The sequence below is a fragment of the Mobula hypostoma genome, chromosome 12, assembly GCF_963921235.1.
Source record: "Mobula hypostoma chromosome 12, sMobHyp1.1, whole genome shotgun sequence".
NCBI classification, from domain to species: domain Eukaryota; kingdom Metazoa; phylum Chordata; class Chondrichthyes; order Myliobatiformes; family Myliobatidae; genus Mobula; species Mobula hypostoma.
The window spans coordinates 7942059-7961263 of record NC_086108.1 but is presented as its reverse complement, the minus strand read 5'-3'; the positions used below and the strand labels follow the sequence as shown (position 1 = coordinate 7961263).

General features: G+C 43.4%; 1 protein-coding gene across 1 annotated transcript in view; it reads left to right on the top strand.

The window, feature by feature from the left end:
* Positions 1-17398, top strand: part of xgb (x globin) — a 126446-nt gene extending 109048 nt beyond the window's left edge. Inside the window, exon 5 of the mRNA XM_063063588.1 lies at positions 16974-17398. Coding sequence (XP_062919658.1) covers positions 16974-17090 — 117 coding nt within the window. The 3' untranslated portion in view covers positions 17091-17398. The remainder of the gene's footprint in view (positions 1-16973) is intronic.
* Positions 17399-19205: the final 1807 nt, after the last annotated feature.

Here is a 19205-nt window from a genome sequence, read left to right as displayed (position 1 = left end):
CATAAAAAGCCTCTTTTGTTGCTCCCACGCACCCAACCACACATAGACAGACAGGCCTCAAACCCCAGCGTAGGCTGCTTCTGCCCACCAGCCTCCGGTGGGTGCACAGACCCCCAAACATCGGGCCTACGACATCAGACACGCCAACCCAAGGGCTTTAATGATTGGGCCTCGACTTCAGGACTTGCCAACTTCAAATGCCAATCTGCAGGCTAGATGACAAAGTGCAGTCCCTCAAGGGAGAAACGGCCAACCTTTAGGCCTCACATGCTGTTTCTGGTAGATATACAGTCCTATGCCGAGACTTGAGAAGAACAGGGAAATTCTTCTTGCAAGTGGGACAAGTGCTAAACCCGTCTCTTCACCTCCTACCATGCCACCATTCAGGGCCCCAAACAGTCCATCCAGTTAAGGCAACACTTCACCTGTGGGTATGCCGGGTCACCTTTTTTATGCGGTACTCCCAGTGCGGCCTCCTCTGCACTGGTGAGACCTGACGTACTGGGGGGACTGCTTTATCGAGCACCTTCACTTCATCCACCACTAAAGGTGGGATCTCCAGGTGGCCACCCATTTCAATTGAACTTCCCACTGCCATTGCGACAAGTTTGTCTATGGTCACGATGAACCACTCTCAGGTTGGAGAAGCAACACCTCAAATTCCACCTAGGTACCCTCCGACTTTGATTTGTCCCCCGCTTTCTTCTTTATTTCTCCATTCCCCATTCTGGTTCCCCTCTCAATCCTTTTCTTCACCTCTACTGCCCATCACCTCCCTCTGGTTCCCCTCCTCCTTCCCTTTCCTCAAAGTCCACTCTCCCTTCCTGTCAGAATACTCCTTGTTCAGCCCTTTGCCTTTTCCACCTGTCACTTTCCACCATCCTCCCTCCCCTACCCAACTTACCCCCTCACTTGGTCTCGCCTGTCACCTGTCGGCTTGTACTTGTTCCACTCCCCCAACTTCTTATTCTAGAACCTCTTTCCATCCTTACCAGTCCTGATGAAGGGTCTCTACCTGAAAAATCTACTATTATTCCCCTCCACAGATGCTGCCTAACCTGCTGAGTTCTTCCAGCATTTTGTGTGTATTGCTCTGGATTCCCAGCATCTGCAGAATGTCTTGTGTTAGCAAAACTCTCCCCTCTGGCCTGGGGTCAGTATTTGTCTCCAACCAGCATTGGACCTTGCTCCGTCTTGCACTGATTCTAGGAACTGAATGAATGGTAATTTTCAACGTATAACCAGATTATCCACTGTAAATAACCTCATTATCCACACAGCACTCTGGAAATCCCCACAGGCCAAAGACTTTGAGCTTTTATTTTGGCAATAGGCATCCTCCCAAAGCTACTACATCAGTGAGAAAGACAGATGCTGCTCGACCCGTGACCGACTCCAGCAGATTATTCGTCACTTTGTGCATATTGAATTTCGGAGTGGATGTGGCTGGGGGCAAGTCGGTGAAGGAAACATCGTCTGCCAGACAAGTAATGTAAGGCCTATTCCCACACAGAATCTGGTGACGGAGCTGTTGTGTATTTAATATTTCAGTAATATTCTAAATATATTATTTGATTAAGCATTCTTTCTTACTTACAGAATGCATTGTGGATAAATAGCACCCGTCAATACACCGCCATGTCATACACGCGCACCTTGCTTAAAGTAAAAACAAAGTTAGACTCACATTCATGGCTCCCTTGTTTTCTTTTCTATTAGTTTTATGTTTTGGGCTTACAGAAATCTTACAGTGGCGACGAGGAGGTAAGATACTGTGGGGGGCACAAGCAGTATGCCGGAAGTTTGAGAGTACCGGGGCAGGAGTGAGTAAAGTTGCCATTACTAGGGAGAAGGTACTTGGGAAACTGAAAGGTCTGAAGGTCCGTACGGTCAGTCAGTAAGATGGTGTACACCCCAGGGTTCTGAAAGAGGTGGCTGGAGAGTTTGCCAAGGCACTAGTAATGATCTTTCATGGTTCCGGAGGACTGAAGAATTGCAAATGTCACTCCACTCTTCAGGAAGGGAGAGAGGCAGAACAAAGTAAATTATCGGCCAGTTAGTCTGACCTCAGTCGTTGTGAAGATGTTGGAGTCGATTGTTAAGGATGTAGTTTTGGGGTACTTGGAGGCACATGATAAAATAGGCCATAGTCAGCATGGTTTCCTCAAGAGAAAATCTTGCCTGACAAACCTGATTGAATTCTTTGAAGAAATAAAAAGCAGGATAGACAAAAGAGAATTGCTCGATGTTGTGTATTTGGATTTTCAGAAGGGCTTTGACAAGGTGCCACACATGAGGCTGCTTAACAAGCTATGAGTTTACGGTATGACAGAAAAGATTCTAGTATGGATAAAGCAGTGGCTGATTGGCAGGAGGCAAAGAGTGTGAATAAAGGGAGCCTTTTCTGGTTGGCTGCTAGTGACTAGGGGTGTTCCACAGGGGTCTATGTTGAGACCGATTCTTTTTACATCATATGTCAATGATTTGGATGATGGAATTGATGGCTTTGTGGAAAAGTTCGCAGACAATACCGAAGTAGGCGGAGGGGCAAGTAGTTTTGAGGAAGTAGAGAGGCTACAGAAGACTTAGACAGATTAGGAGAATGGGCAAAGAAGTGGCAGATGGAATACAGTGTTGGGAAGTGTATGGTCATGCACTTTGGTAGAAGGAATGAAAATGTTGACTATTTTCTAAATGGAAAGAAAACACAAAAAACTGTGGTGGAAGGGGTCTTGGAAGTGCTTGTGCAAGATTCCATGAAGGTTCATTTGCAGGTTGAGTCTGCGGCAAGGAAGGCAAATGTAATCTTAGCATTCACTTCAAGAGGACTAGAATATAAAAGCAAGGATGTAATTAATGTTGATTCTTTACAAAGCACTGGAGAGACCTCACTTGCACTTGGAGTACTGAGAGCAGGCTTGGGCCCATAATCTTAGAAAGGATGTGCTGAAACTGGAAAGGATTCAAAGGTTCATGAAAATGTTTCCAGGATTGAACAGCTTGTGATACAAGGAGTGTTTGATGGCTCTAGCCCTGAACTCACTAGAATTCAGAAGAATGAAGGGTAACCTCATTGAAACCTATCGAATGGTGAAAGTCCTTAATAATGTGGATGTGAAGAGCTTGGTGGGAGAGTCTAAGATCAGAGGACACAGCCTCAGAGTAGAGAGGTCATTTAGAATAGGATGAGGAGGAATTTCTTTAGCCAGAGAGTGGTGAATCTGTGGAATTCCTTGCCAAAGGCAACTGTGGAGGCCATCTTTATGTATACTTAAGGCAGTGGTTGATAGATTCTTAATTAGCCAGAGCACGAAGGAATATGGGGAGAAGGCAGAAGAATGGGCTGAGAAGAAAATTGCATCAGACATGATGAAATGGCGGAGCAGACACAATGGGTCAAATGGCCTAATTCTGCTCCTATATCTTTCAGTCTTATGGTCTTGTAAACAAACTCAAGGTGGCTACCTACCTGTTGAAGCACAGCGAGATATTTGAGTTTTTAAAAAGCATCGCGAGACACTGAAGTTTTTTAACAGCTCACTTTCTTCACAAGAGGAGAAGACATTTAAGTTTTGAAGAGACAAGAATCAGACAAATTTGCAGGTTCATAAACATTGGGTACTATGCAATAGTAATGATCATTTTTTTAAAAAAAATGCCAAAATACTTGGCTACACCAGAAAGATAGACGTGTTTGAATGCACAAGAGATAATTGGCTGCTGTATACAGAACAAACCTGACAGTATTTTGAAGCAAATGAAATGGTCAGTAAGAAGCAAGTGCCTGTTTGCTGAGTGCATTAAGTGGAAGACTATACAGTTTGCTTAGAAGTTTAACTGCCACCGGGCAAACCAGCCAAAATGAGCTTTGCTGATAGCATGAAATTAATGCAAGAACGTTTAGAGCTGAAGTCATTGATGATTGCAAAATGCTTTAGATATCATAAGTGGAATCAAAGGGAACGGAGTCCATTTCAGAGTACAAGGCTGAATTAAAGAGATTGTCTGAGCATTGCCTGTTCAGAGATGGGCTTAATGATGTACCAAGAGATAGTTTGGCGTGTGGAATCTTGCAAGAAAGCATTCAAAAAACAGCTCCTAAATGAAGCACAACTCACATTTAAAAGAGTGGTTGAAATAGCTGTGTCAATGGAAACAGCAGCCATGGACACAATTGAGTTTCAGTCAAGAATGAAAAAGAGCACAAACAAAATTGCAGCGTCTAAACAGAATCCTGCCTGGCCAAGCAAACTGTGTTACTTCTGCGGCAGATGCTTACATTCACTAGACCGAAGTTCAAAGGCGAAACTTGCAGAAAATGCAACAAAGTAGAACACATACAAAGAGCATGTTACGTACTCAAAAATTAATGGACTCCACAGGGAAGAGAAGAAGATAAAAAAGTCGAGTTTTAGTTTCAAAAAGAGCAGCAATCTTCATGCTGTTGATAAAAAATCTGATAATGATTAGAATGATGCAGGACTGGGTAATGTTGAGATTTACATAAAGCTAACAATAGACTAGCATGAGAAGTGAACAGCAAATAAATTAAAATAGATCTGAATGCTGGCTCGGCTGTCTCATTCATTCCACAAAATGAGTTTTAATAACACTTCAAAGATCTGAACTGAATCCTGCGGATGGATTGTTTGTTGAGTTGGAATTCATAGCAAAGCAGGGAGGAGTGTTGTGTATTTATTATTTGAGTAAAACTGTAAACATATCATTTGATTAAGCACCATTTGATATTTACATAACGCACTGTGGGTTATTTGTAAAGGCATGTAAATAGCACACCCCATCACATGGCCACATCATACCTATGTGCCTCACTTAGAGTAAAATCAGGGTCAGATTTGCATTCCCAGCCCCCTTGCTTCCCTTTCAATTAGGGTTTTGTTTTGGAGTTACAGTGATGGTGACCCAGGTGCAATTGCGCTGCTGTCCTCAAGGAGATTGTACGTTCTCCCCATGACTGTGTGGCTTTTCTCTGGGTGCTCGTGTTTCCTACTACCTTCCAAAGATGTGCGGGCTAGTAGGTTAATTGGTCACGAGTGTAATTGGGTCTTGAGAAGCCAGGAAGGCCCGTTACCAGGCTGAACCTCTAAATAAAATAAATATGAGTTGTAATGAGTCCCTGAAAGTGAGTCTGTAGGTGTACTGGAGGGAGATTGATCTGCTGGTTGAGTGGTGTTACGGCAACAACCTTGCACTCATCATCAGGAAGACCACAGAATTGACTGTGGTCTTCAGAAATGGTAAAACGAGGGAACACATATCAGTTTTATCGAAGGATTACAAGTGGAAAGGGTAAGCATGGTGAGCAACTTCATGTTCCTGGGTATCAACATCTATGAGGATCTATGCTGGGCCCAACGTATTGATGCCATTACAAAGAGGGCACAAAAGGGGTTATATTTCATTAGGAGTCTGAGGAGAGTTGGTATGTCCCAAAGACACCTACAAATTTCTACAGATACACCATGGAGAGCATTCTAATTGGCAGCATCACCGTCTGGTATGGGGGGTGGGGGCACAGTGCAGAATCGAAATAAGCTGCAGGAAGTCGTAAATTCAGTGGGCTCCATCATGGGCACCAGCCTCCCCAGCATCCAGGGCTTCTTAAAGGTGGACTCCTTCACTGAGAGTCCTCATTACTCAGGACCTGCCCTCTTCTCATTGCAACCATCATGGAGGAGGTACGGGAACCTCAGAAACAGCCTCTCCCACTCCACCATCAGATTCCTGAAAGGACACCAATGCCATCAACACTAACTCACTACTTTTTCCTGCTTTTTGCAGTACTTATTTAATTTAATTTTTAAAATAAATATATACTTCTTGTAATTTACAATTTTTATTATTACGTATTGCAATGTACTGTTGCCACATAAATTTCACAACACATCCTGATAGTAAAGCTGATTCTGAGGTTGTGGAATCAGTTCAGAGTTGAGGTGAGTGAAGTTATCCACACTGGTTCAGGAGCCTGATGGTTGTGGGGTAATAACTGTTCCTGAACCTGGTGGTGTGGGACCTGAGGCTCATTGTGGTGAGTGAAGTTATCCACACTGGTTCAGGAGCCTGATGGTTGTGGGGTAATAACTGTTCCTGAACCTGGTGGTGTGGGACCTGAGGCTCATTGTGGTGAGTGAAGTTATCCACACTGGTTCAGGAGCCTGATGGTTCTGGGGTAATAACTGTTCCTGAACCTGGTGGTGTGGGACCTGAGGCTCATTGTGGTGAGTGAAGTTATCCACACTGGTTCAGGAGCCTGATGGTTGTGGGGTAATAACTGTTCCTGAACCTGGTGGTGTGGGACCTGAGGCTCATTGTGGTGAGTGAAGTTATCCACACTGGTTCAGGAGCCTGATGGTTGTGGGGTAATAACTGTTCCTGAACCTGGTGGTGCAAATCCTGAGGCTCATTGTGGTGAGTGAAGTTATCCACACTGGTTCAGGAGCCTGATGGTTGTGGGGTAATAACTGTTCCTGAACCTGGTGGTGTGGGACCTGAGGCTCATTGTGGTGAGTGAAGTTATCCACACTGGTTCAGGAGCCTGATGGTTCTGGGGTAATAACTGTTCCTGAACCTGGTGGTGTGGGACCTGAGGCTCATTGTGGTGAGTGAAGTTATCCACACTGGTTCAGGAGCCTGATGGTTGTGGGGTAATAACTGTTCCTGAACCTGGTGGTGTGGGACCTGAGGCTCATTGTGGTGAGTGAAGTTATCCACACTGGTTCAGGAGCCTGATGGTTGTGGGGTAATAACTGTTCCTGAACCTGGTGGTGCAAATCCTGAGGCTCATTGTGGTGAGTGAAGTTATCCACACTGGTTCAGGAGCCTGATGATTGTGGGTGATAACTGTTCCTGAACCTGGTGGTGTGGGACCTGAGGCTCATTGTGGTGAGTGAAGTTATCCACACTGGTTCAGGAGCCTGATGGTTGAGGGGTAATAACTGTTCCTGAACCTGGTGGTGTGGGACCTGAGGCTCATTGTGGTGAGTGAAGTTATCCACACTGGTTCAGGAGCCTGATGATTGTGGGGTGATAACTGTTCCTGAACCTGGTGTTGTGGAACCCAAGGCCACAATCTGGAGATTTCTGAGGTTGCTGGGAATGTTGTTGAGTTCATCCATTTGTCCTGTTAGTATTTCTGTGATGAGACTATTCCTGTCAGCATCTCTCTGACCACCGCAGCACAGACACACTCCCCGACACCCTGTTACATGTAGACAGTAGAGGGACAAGGAGAAGACCAGATGACAGCAGCACGCTCTGTGAGGACAAATACCTTCCAAACCTTGTACTTCAGTGCAGACTAGAAGTCACCCAGCCAGCAACAAATTCCAAAATGCCACCCAGCAGTTGGAAAATATTAACAAGCTCAGCTGGAGGCTACTCCTGTGAAGTTTAAACACATCACCATGGACCAGATCCTGCTGGCTGTAATGACCCAAGCAAAATTCCATGGAAATCAAAAAATGGAGTGGTTCCATCTGTCTAGCACTTCAGTAACAAATTTAGCTCAGACTCCAGCTAATGAAATGAAGCATATGCTAGCCAATGGGACACAGGCATGGATGAGTTTGGCCAAGGGACTTGTTTAGGATTCTCTAAAGGTTATTGTTGTGTATTTAATATTTCAGTAGTATTTGAGTAATATTGTAAACATATTGTTTGATTACATCCTTGTTCATTTAAGTTATTCATTGTAATCTGTAATATCCGCAAAACTATGTGCATTGCATGCATTTTCACACTACCGTGTGATATGTACACAAATTCTTTAAAGTAAACATGAACTTAGACCCACCTCTCGGACTCCCCTTTCTTTCGTTGAATTAGTTTAACGTTTTGAAGTTACAGAGCATAACGCTGGTGACTTGGTATTTTTAAAACGAACCCGAGCAGGCTACTGCACTGTTAAAGCACGGTAAGGTGTTCCAGCTAAAAAAAAACGCAGCAAGAAACAGTTGAATTAAAAAACAAACAACAGCCCAGCATGTGAAGGCACAGTCAAGATTTGGAAAAAAACAGCACAGCGTATGCTCTTCAGAAGGGAAGATACGGTCGGGTTTTTGAAAAAGTCAGAAAACGGAAGGCTTTATGGGTTTATAAAGAGAAAGAAGGAATTCACGGTTTCCTAAAGAGTGATCACCGGGTGATAATAATCATAAAAAAACATAAAAGACTGTTTATATTGGAAAGATTGAGAATTTGATTGCACAACAGATAACTGGAATTTATATACTGAGCAAATTGAACAGTATTTTGAAGCAAATAACCAATGAAAAATAAGTACCAATTCTGCTAAGTGCATTGGGTTTAAAGGCATATGGTTTGCTTCAAATTTTAAAATTTGAAATTCAAATTTTAACTACTCAAACCAAACCAGCAGAAATGGGCTTTCCTGATACTGTTAAAGTAGGGCAGGAACATTTAGAACCAGTCATTATTGACTGCAGAACGCTTTAGATTTCATAACTAGAATTTAAAAAGGGATGTCCATTTCAGCATGCATGGCTGAATTGAGGAGGTTGCCTGAGCATTCCCAGCTCAGTCATGGGATTAATGATGCATTGAAGGATCGTTTTGTTTGTGGAATCTTGGAAGAAAGCATTCAAAAACTGAAAGCACAACTTACATTTAAATGAGCACTTGAAATCACTGTTTCAATGGAAACTACAGACAGACATAACTGAGTTACAATCAGGAATGAAAGTAAGTCTCAATAAAATTGCATCGTCTAAACAGAAACCAGCCTGGTTTAACAAATTGTGTTACCATTGCGGCAGAGGCTCACATACACCAGACCAATGCAGATTTAAAGACAAAATTTGTAGAAATGCAACAAGGTAGCACACATGCAGTGGTGCTAGAAAGTTTGTGAACAATGTAGAATTCTCTCCATTTCTGCATAAATATGACCTAAAATGTGGTCAGATCTTCATATACGTCCTAAAACTAGATAAAGAGAACCAAATTAAATAAATAACACAGAAAACATTGTACTTCTTCATTTATTTATTGAGTAAAATTATCCAATATTACATGTATTTGTTGGAAAAAATACGTGCGCCTTTGTTTTCAGTAACTGGCATGACCCCCTTGTTTAGCAATATCCTCAAGCAACCATTTCTAGTAACTGTTGATCAGTTCTGCACATTGGCTTGGAGGAATTTTAGGTCATTCCTCCTTACAAAACTGTTTCATCTCTGGGATGTTGGTGGGTTTCCTTTCATGAACTGCTTGCTTCAGGTCCTTCCACAACTTTTCTGTAGGATTAAGGTCAGGACTTGGACTTGACCATTCCAAAACATGAATTTTCTTCTTTTTAAACCATTCCCTTGTCTCTCGGATCATTGTCTTGTTGCATTATCCAACTTCTACTAAGCTTCAGCTGATGAACGGCTACCCTGACATTCACCCGTAAAATGTTTTGATACAATTTTGAATTCATTGTTCCCTCAATGATTACAAGCTGTCCAGCAAAGCAGCCCCAAACTATGAAGCTCCTTACACCAAGCTTCATGGGATGAGGTTTGGGTGTTGGCGTGCAGCGCTTTTTTTCCTCCAAACATAGCGGTGTTTATTTCTGCCAAAAAGTTCAACTTTTGCCTCATCTAGGCCAAAAGCACATTGGCACTGTCCCAGAAGCATTGTAGAACATCCAGGTGGTCTTTTGCAAACTTGAGATGTGAAGCAATGTTCGTTTTTTGGAGAGCAGTGGTTTCCTCTGTGGCTTCCTTCCATGAACACCATTCCTGTTCAGTGTTTCCCTTATAGTGGACGCATGAACAGAGACTTTAGCAAGTTCTAGAAGTTTCTGCAGGTCTTTTGCTGTTACCCTTGAGTATTTTTTCACCTCCTTAAGCTTTGCATGCTGTGCTTTTGGTGTGATCTTAGCAGGATGCCCACTCCTATGGAGAGTAGCAACAGAACTGAGTTTTCCCCATTTGTAGACATCTTTTCTTACTGGGGAAAGGCAAGAGAATGTGATTAAGACAGATAATAAATCTGCCATGATGAAATTGCAGAGCAGACTTAACGGGTTGAATGGCCTAATTCTGCTCCTATCTCTTCTGGTCTTGGATAGGTACATGGGTGGAAAAAAATGGAGGGCTACGTGAAGGAAGGGTTAGGTTGAACTTAGAATATGTTAAAAGGTCAGCACAGCATTGTTCAAAGTTCAAAGTAAATCTATTATTGGGGTACTTATATGTCACCACATACGACCCTGAGATTCATTTTCTTACGGGCATACTCAGTAAATCCAAGAAACAAAGACCGCACCAACAGGACGGACAAACAACCAGTGTGCAAGAGACAACAAACTGTGCAAATACAAATGAAAATAATAATATTAATAATAAAAGAACACACTCACTCAATTGAAGAAATGCAAACACTTGATGTTACAATGATATCCTAAAAGTGGTTATAAAAAATCCCCACAACTGAAAAGTACCAGCCGTGATAATATTCATAAATTTTGGTCTAATAATTTACTTGTCTTCATCTATTAATAAGTATCAACTGTTTTCTCAAAACTCTTGAAAAAGATCTCGGATTTTTGACAGAAGCTAAGTCACATTTCTTACCTAAAGGGGAAACCCTATCACTTGTTTACAAACTATATAGAAACATAGAAACATAGAAAATAGGTGCAGGAGTAGGCCATTCGGCCCTTCGAGCCTGCACCGCCATTTATTATGATCATGGCTGATCATCCAACTCAGAACCCAGCCTTCCCTCCATACCCCGTGACCCCTGTAGCCACAAGGGCCATATCTAACTTCCTTTTAAACATAGCTAATGAACTGGCCTCAACAGTTTGCTGTGGCAGAGAATTCCACAGATTCACCACTCTCTGTGTGAAGAAGTTTTTCCTAACCTCGGTCCTAAAAGGCTTCCCCTCTATCCTCAAACTGTGACCCCTCGTTCTAGACCTCCCCAACATCGGGAACAATCTTCCTGCATCTAGAACTGTAACGTCATGTATCTCGCAACTAATCACCACTCAATTAGTAATCATAATATACTTACAGAAAAGCAGAAAGCATGAAGTAATGGTGTGAAAGAATGTTGAGAACAACTGATAATAGATTCTGCAATTTGAAATCAAAGCCCAGCGGAAAAGCAGAAATCTTTCATGCTGTTATTTTGACTACCAAAAAGCATTGGATTCTGTCCCACACTCATGGTTAATAGAAGTTCTTGATATACGCAAACTGCACCCAATACTTTTGAAATTCCTTCAACTTCTGATGAAGCATTGGTATACAGTGATCACCCTATCTATTAATAACCAAAAAAGAATAACCTTCATTATCAGAATAAACCGACTGCCTGTAAGCAAACAAATCTCAAGGTTGTATAATTTATACATTCTTTGATAATAAGTGCACTTTGAAACTTTAAAATTTTGGAAACTTTGAAATAAACAAAGGGATTTTTGAGGGCGACCCTCTAAGCCCACTCGCTATCTAATGCATTGACTTGGTGATGTTGCTGATGAGTCTCTGAAGCATCACCTTAGCCAGGACCTTTCCAGCAACAGAACAGAGTGATATGCCCCTACTATTGCTGCAGATAGCCATGTCACCCTTGTTCTCATAAATGACAACGATGTTTGCATTTCTCCATTGTTGTGGGATGCTCTCATCAGTCCAGGCCTTGGTGATGTACTGGTAGAGGGTGCGCATACACATGTACCCTCCGTTCTTCAGTAACTCAGTAGGGATATTGTCAGTGCCAGGGGACTTGTTGTTCTTAAGGGAATGGACAGCTGATAGAACCTCCTGGTCACCGAGTCAATGTTGCTGAATCACAGTGTGGATTTAGGAAGAACAGGAGCACGATCGACATGATCTTCACAGCCCAGCAGCTTCAGGAAAGTGCCGGGAGCAACATCAGGGCCTGTTTATGGCATTTGTTGACCTCTCCAAAGCATTCAACACTGTGCAAAGAGAGCTCTTATGGGAGGTCCTCCTTAGGTTTGGCTGTTCCAATAAATTTGTTAACATCTTCCGCCAGTTCCACGATGGGATGACTGCTCGGGTGACCATAGGAGGACAAGAGTCCGAGCCCTTCCCTGTATGCACAGGGGTGAGGCAGGGGTGTGTACTAGCACCAGTGCTCTTTAACATCTTCCTCTTGTGTGTTACCAAGCTTCTCCACAACGAAATTGAAGACAGCGGCGGTGTAGCAGTGGACGTCAGATTAGATGGCAGCCTCTTTGACATCAGGAGGCTCCACGCAACCACCAAACTCCGTAGAGAGCGGGTCCTGGAGCTGCAGTATGCAGACGACTGTGCTCTTGTGGCCCATACTCTGGAGGATCTTCAGACTGTCCTTGCTGTGGCGGTGAGAGCGTACAGCAGGATGGGGTTGACTGTCAATACCACCGAGACAGAAGTGGTTTGCCAATGGAGTACCAGTCTCCCACCCACTCTACCAGCCTTCACTGTTGGTGATGAAAAGCTGTCAGTAGTGCCATCTTTCAAATACCTGGGGAGCTTTCTCTCTGAGGATAGCGGCATTGACAACAACATCGAGAGCCATATTAAACAGGTCAGCTGCCTTTGGGAGACTTCAGCGTAGAGTATTTCAGAACAGGAGCCTTCGTCCCTCCACAAAGGTCGCCGTATACCAAGCGGTCTGTATCACCACCCTCCTTTATAGCTGTGAAGCTCGGGTAACCTACAGCCGTCACATCAAGTTCTTGGAGCACTTCCACATAAGCTGCCTCCAGCGCATCCTGGGAATTACCTGGCGTGAGCGGGTGCCTCACACTGAAATACTTGTAAAGACCAACTGCAGGAGTATTGAGGCCATGATCACCCAGCGTCAGCTGCAGTGGCTGGGGCACGTGATAAGGATGCCCCCATGTCGGCTACCCTGCAGAGTGTTATACGGCCAGCTACATCATGGTCGACACTCAGCTGGAGGGCAGAAGAAGCGCTATAAGGATCAGATGAAGAATGCTTTAAGGAAGTGCAAGATCAGACCTGAGGACCTGGAGGATGTTGCTGCCGACCGTACCACTTGGCGACAGCTGTGTAGGGACAGGGTTTGTATTCTGGAGATGGAAAGAACAACCAGAAGACAGCAGAAGAGAGCCAGGAGAAATGCAGCCATGGTTGCCCCCACTACCACATATACGAACGGTATGCTGGCATTTATAGCGAGAGGATTCGAGTACAGGAGCAGGGAGGTACTACTGCAGTTGTACAAGGCCTTGGTGAGACCACACCTGGAGTATTGTGAGCAGTTTTGGTCCCCTAATCTGAGGAAAGACATCTTTGCCATAGAGGGAGTACAAAGAAGGTTCACCAGATTGATTCCTGGGATGGCAGGTCTTTCATATGAAGAAAGACTGGATGAACTGGGCTTGTACTCGTTGGAATTTAGAAGATTGAGGGGGGATCTGATTGAAACGTATAAGATCCTAAAGGGATTGGACAGGCTAGATGCGGGAAGATTGTTCCCGATGTTGGGGAGGTCTAGAACGAGGGGTCACAGTTTGAGGATAGAGGGGAAGCCTTTTAGGACCGAGATTAGGAAAAACTTCTTCACACAGAGAGTGGTGAATCTGTGGAATTCTCTGCCACAGCAAACTGTTGAGGCCAGTTCATTGGCTATATTTAAGGGGGAGTTAGATATGGCCCTTGTGGCTACGGGGGTCAGGGGGTATGGAGGGAAGGCTGGGGCGGGGTTCTGAGTTGGATGATCAGCCATGATCATAATAAATGGCGGTGCAGGCTCGAAGGGCCGAATGGCCTACTCCTGCACCTATTTTCTATGTTTCTATGTTTCTATACATGTCTCACCTGCAATAGAGCTTGGGGGTCCAGGAGAGGACTGTATAGTCATCAAAGATCTCAACATTAAAGGAGTGGACGTCGTCATCTGATTTCGATGGACAACCAAAGAAGAAAAGAATATATTGAATCGGATGAAAACAGGGTATCATATCAGGACCAACCAAATGAATTATACCTTGAAACACTTTCTATACATGGATGATTTGTCCTTATATGAGGAGGGGAGGAGAAGATGGTGACTCGACGCAGCACGCGCGGCCGCTCTGAAATGATATCATATTTGTAAGTAGGATGCTGTGCACAATCCTGATTTGATGGAGACAGACGTGAGAGCACGGAGGAACATCTGGGGAAACTTCTGTAATGCCCGCTTCGCTGCTGCTGCTACTGTGCGATCGAGAATCTCCGGAGGGGAAGGCCCCAAGTCCTCAGCTTTGCCTATTGCCTGTTGCCGGGGCCGGGGTCGAAGCGCTCGACAGAGATGGTGCTCAGTGTCAGAGGGCTGGTCGGAGGCTCGAAGTTTTCGGACAGACTCAGGAGTCGGCTGTGGTCCAGTGCTTCCAGGGTGCTGCATCGGCAAGTTTGCGGCACTGGAGGTTCATGGCAGGAAGAGAGTTTCCCTTCCTTCTACCGTCAGCGTGAGATGATGGGACTTTCGAGAGACTTTCAGACTTTTTTTTACTGTGTCCATGGTCTGTTCTTTATCAAATTATGGTATTGCTTTGCACTGTTGTAACTATATGTTATAATTATGTGGTTTTGTCAATTTTTTTAGTCTTGTTTGGTCTTGTGTTTCTGTGATATCATACTGGAGGAACATTGTATCATTGCTTAATGCATGCACTAAATGACAATAAAAGAGGACTGCGTGTCCTCATAATCTAATCTAATCCTTCATCAGTAAACCTAAATTAATTAATTCAAATAGTAGAACTATTTTTGAAAGATGTGAACAGGAACTTTGGACTAGATAAGTACAGAACATTAAACATAAGGAAAGGTGCGATAGAGCTAGTAGAATACAAAGCAGAGCAGCAGGATACAATACAACTGATGGATGAACATGAGACATATAAATATCTGGGATATCAGCAAGCCAAGAAAATAGATGATAGTGCAATAAAAGGAAAACTTCTAACAGAATTTATTTAAAGGCTTACGAAAATCTGCCAAACAGCTCAATAGTGAAAATATAACAAAGGCAATAAACACTTTTGCTATACCTATATTAACATCTTTTGGCATAATACCTTGGTCCAAGACTGATCTGGAAAATTTACAAAGAAAGCTGAGAATTGAAATGAGAAATGTTTGTAAACACTCTGTATATTCGAATGCACTTAGTTCAACGTCTCCAAGGCCAGAAAGAGGAAGAGGAGTTAACAGACATAAAAAAATTTACAAACCAGTCAGATAAAACTTCACAGGATATACTTCTATCCATGAAAACAGGACTCAGCACTCCACGTGAGCATGTGCAATTCTGATAAGAAGTATACACCACTAAACTCAAGTGAAAGCACAGCCCAGAAAATTGAAAAAGTTAACTGATGGAAGACCATAAGAACTTTTGTATCCACTGCCCAAGGCGGCAGGGTGGAGAAACATCACTACTAAAGGAGGTGTAAGGCAGTCCTTCTCTCTGCTAACCTACAGGTCAGTCCTGGATAAAGTGCAGTACCTGCTTAGTTCCCCCCCCCGCCCCAATTAGGGTCACGTGAAGCTATGGAGGCAGGTGGTGGATGGTCGTATGAGCAGCCAGTGTATATCACAAATCCTGGTTATGTGACCACACACTGACGCCAGGCAGGCAATCTCTGAAGAGTATCGATAATGGCAGAGGTCACCCATCTTGTAAAGACACTGCTCAGGAGAAGGCAATGGCAAACCATTTCTTTAGAAAGATTTGGCAAGAACAATCATGGTCAAAGACTGTGATTGCCCACGTCATACAACACGGCACATAATGATGAGGAGGATGTATTTCTTTGTTCTATTGTGAATGCCTGCAAGAGAATGAATGGGTTGTATATGGTGACATTGATAATAAATTTACTTTGAAAGTTGAAGTTTTAATTTTCAGCTTTTGTGTAATCAGCCACCATATTTCCTTCTTTCCATCTGCAATCACACCGCAGGCACATCGAGAATTATAAAACATTTCAAGACATTCTTAAATGTGCTTTAAGGCACTAGAGAAATATATCATTCTTTCTTTGATAAATAATGCACTGATTTATATTTCTTTAATTTCTTCGACAAATTACACACACGCCTTACATTTGAAACAAGCCAAAGACTAGATAAACTTTCTCAGCAATGATTGACAGAGAATTACCCTTCCTTTCCAGTCCTGATGAAGGGTCTCAGCCCAAAGCATTCACTGCTTATTCCCCTCCATAGACGCTGCCTGACCTGCTGAGTTCCTCCAGCATTTTGTGTGTCCTCTTCTGCCTTCATGACATGCCCGTCAATGCCTCTGGTGCCCCTCCTCCTTCCCTTTCTCCCATGGTCCCGCTCTTCTCCTATCAGATTCCTTTACCTCTTCCACCTAGCAAATCAAATCAAGTTTAATTATCATTCAACTGTACATGAATACAACCGAACAAAACAGTGTTCCTATGGGGCCAAGGTGCAAAACATACACAGCACATTCAAAATAGCGAACAAAGAAAATATAGTCATGCAAGAGAATATATATATAGTCCAAAACACTGGGCAGCATGTCCCACAAATTGATGGTACAGTTCCCAGTTATCCAGCCTGTCATCCCACTGATCGAACAGTGGAGGGCAGCACCAGCCTCTGGCGTCTCCTTCTCCGAGCCCCCTACCAGCTCCTCCAATCAACGAGCAGCTCACTGATGTGGTAGATCTGTTGTACCCAAAGTTTTTGGAGTCGAATATACTCTTGCAATCATTAAAAAAAACACATTTAAGAAAGAAATGTTAAATTTCTCAATCACCTCTCAGTTTCTCACATCATTATCCCTTCCCCCGCGAACCCACCTCCTCCCTCACCTGGTCCCACCTATCACCTGCCAGCTCGCACTCTTCCCCCTGCCCCCCCACCTTCTTATTCTCACTTCCACTCAATTTCTTTCCAGTTCTGTCCGACACGTTGACTGTTCATTCCTCTCCGTAGACGCTGCCTGACCTGCCGAGTTCCGCCAGCACTTTGTGTGTGTTGCTCTGGATTTCCAGCATCTTCAGAACCTCGTGTCTTCATCTGGGCTTCTGCCGCCTTCCTTTCTGGTCCTGAGGAAGCGTCTTGGCCGGAAACATCGACTGTTCATTTCCCTCATAGATGTTGCCTAACCTACTGAGTTTCTCCTGAGTTTGATGTCTGAATTACCCAGCAATCTTTATTCTGAATTAGGGCACTCTTTGTGGACATTTACAGCAGATCCAGGAGGCACTCATGCAGATTAGATCTCAATGTTCCAACACAGAACATCTTTTAGATCAGGTCTCTCATCAGTGGAGAGACAGCAGAGCGGAGAATGGTGGAATTTGTAATGAACTTACTACTGATAAATGTCAATTGAATAAAAGAAACCTGGCCAAGTGTAACCGAAGTTAAATTGCAATTGGGTATTATTCCAGTTAGGCAGTTGGCATTCACTTCGTCTTAATTCCAATGTGATTTTACCAGGATATCAGTGCCTACGTTATCAAAATAACGCTTCTCTGAAACAAAGAGAGCTCTGCGTAGACCAACCAGTTCTTGTTTTATTTATTTTTTTAATATTACCTAGAGACACAGCGCAAAACAGGTCTTTCTTGTCAAAACATTTGCATGTGGCCAAGTGCGGAGAGAGACGGACACTGAGGTTGTCGACAGGTCACTGAATTTAATGAGAACACTTTCAGGGGTTAAAGGAAAAGAAATACAATAAAAGCTAGGCCAACTTGACGCTAACCTAAAACTCTCAAACTGAAAATTAACGCCAACACTGTGACTGGAGACAGTAACTAAATATTAAATGACTAGCTCTTCTTTACAGCATCAGTCGAGGCGGTCGTCCTCTTTCCAGGACAAGGATGCGGGTAATCAGGGAGAATAAGCATTGCTGTGCTCTTGATCAAGACGAAAATGAAAAGAAAGGCGTAAATAATGCCATAATGAAATACGGGTTAGCTGGAATGTGCAAACTCATGCACGCAATTGCCAAACCTTTTCACAGTCTATGTAGATCCAGCAGCAGAGTCGATGATAGTGACTCTGAGGTGCTCCACCCAGCAACCCACCTATTTAACACTAGCCTAAGCACAGGACAATTTACAATGGCACATTAACCTACTAGCTGGTATGTCTTTGGACTGTGGGAGGAAACTTTTGGCAACCGGAGGAAGCTATAAGGACATATAAAAAAAAGGCTTGATCCAAAAACAGAGTAGCGGTGAACAATAACTGAAAAAATAGATTGCAAAATATCAAGCCACGAGCGGGCGCAAAACAAGAGAGAACAGACATCAAGCACAACAGGCAACAAGATAAACTTTAGACATGGAGAGTGATGGCCAGGAGCAAATGGTTGAGTCAGCTGCTTCGACGAGTGTACAACGACTGTGGATGGGAACTGGGATTAAATAGGTTGCAGGTGACGAGTCTGTAATGAGAGGCAGGTAATCCTATTGGCTGGGAGGTGCCTGCATGTGTAGACTGCGGGTGTCAGTGGCAACATGCCTGACAAAGCTCATGTGTTCCTGAGGAAGGGCACACAAATTCCTTAAGATAGCATCGTAATTGAACTCTGAATCCTGATGCCCGAGTTGTAATAGCATCCTGCTCACCCTTGTGTATACTTTTCAGAATCAGAATCAGGATTATTATTATTACTGGCCTTCTATGATGTGAAATTTGTTGTTTTGCGGCAGCTGTGCAGTGAAAAGGAATAAATTTACTATAAACGACAAAATAAATAAATTGCGCAAAAATAAAAGAACAAGGCTGTAGTGTTCATGGGCTGTTCTGAAATCATCTAAGTATAGGATTTGGGACATTACATTGCAGTTGTGGAAGCTGCCGATGAGGCTGCACTTGCAGTACTGTGTACAGTTTGCAAAGTTCAAAATTATACTTATTATCGAGGTATGTATACTTTATACAACCTTGAGATTTGTCTCCTAACATGCTGCCACTAAACAAAGAAACCCAAAACTGTCATGGTCCGGTCCGTGAAGTCCATTCTTTTAACCCATTAATAAAAGACCAACAAACACCCAATGTGCAGAGAGTGAAAAAAAACACAAATCGTGCAAAAAAAAGCAAATAAATAGCATTCTGAACAGAAGTCTACAAAGAGAGTAAGTCCACAGACCCTTAGTTCAGTGCAGAGTGGAACAGCAAGCTGAACCAGCCCATCCTGTGCCT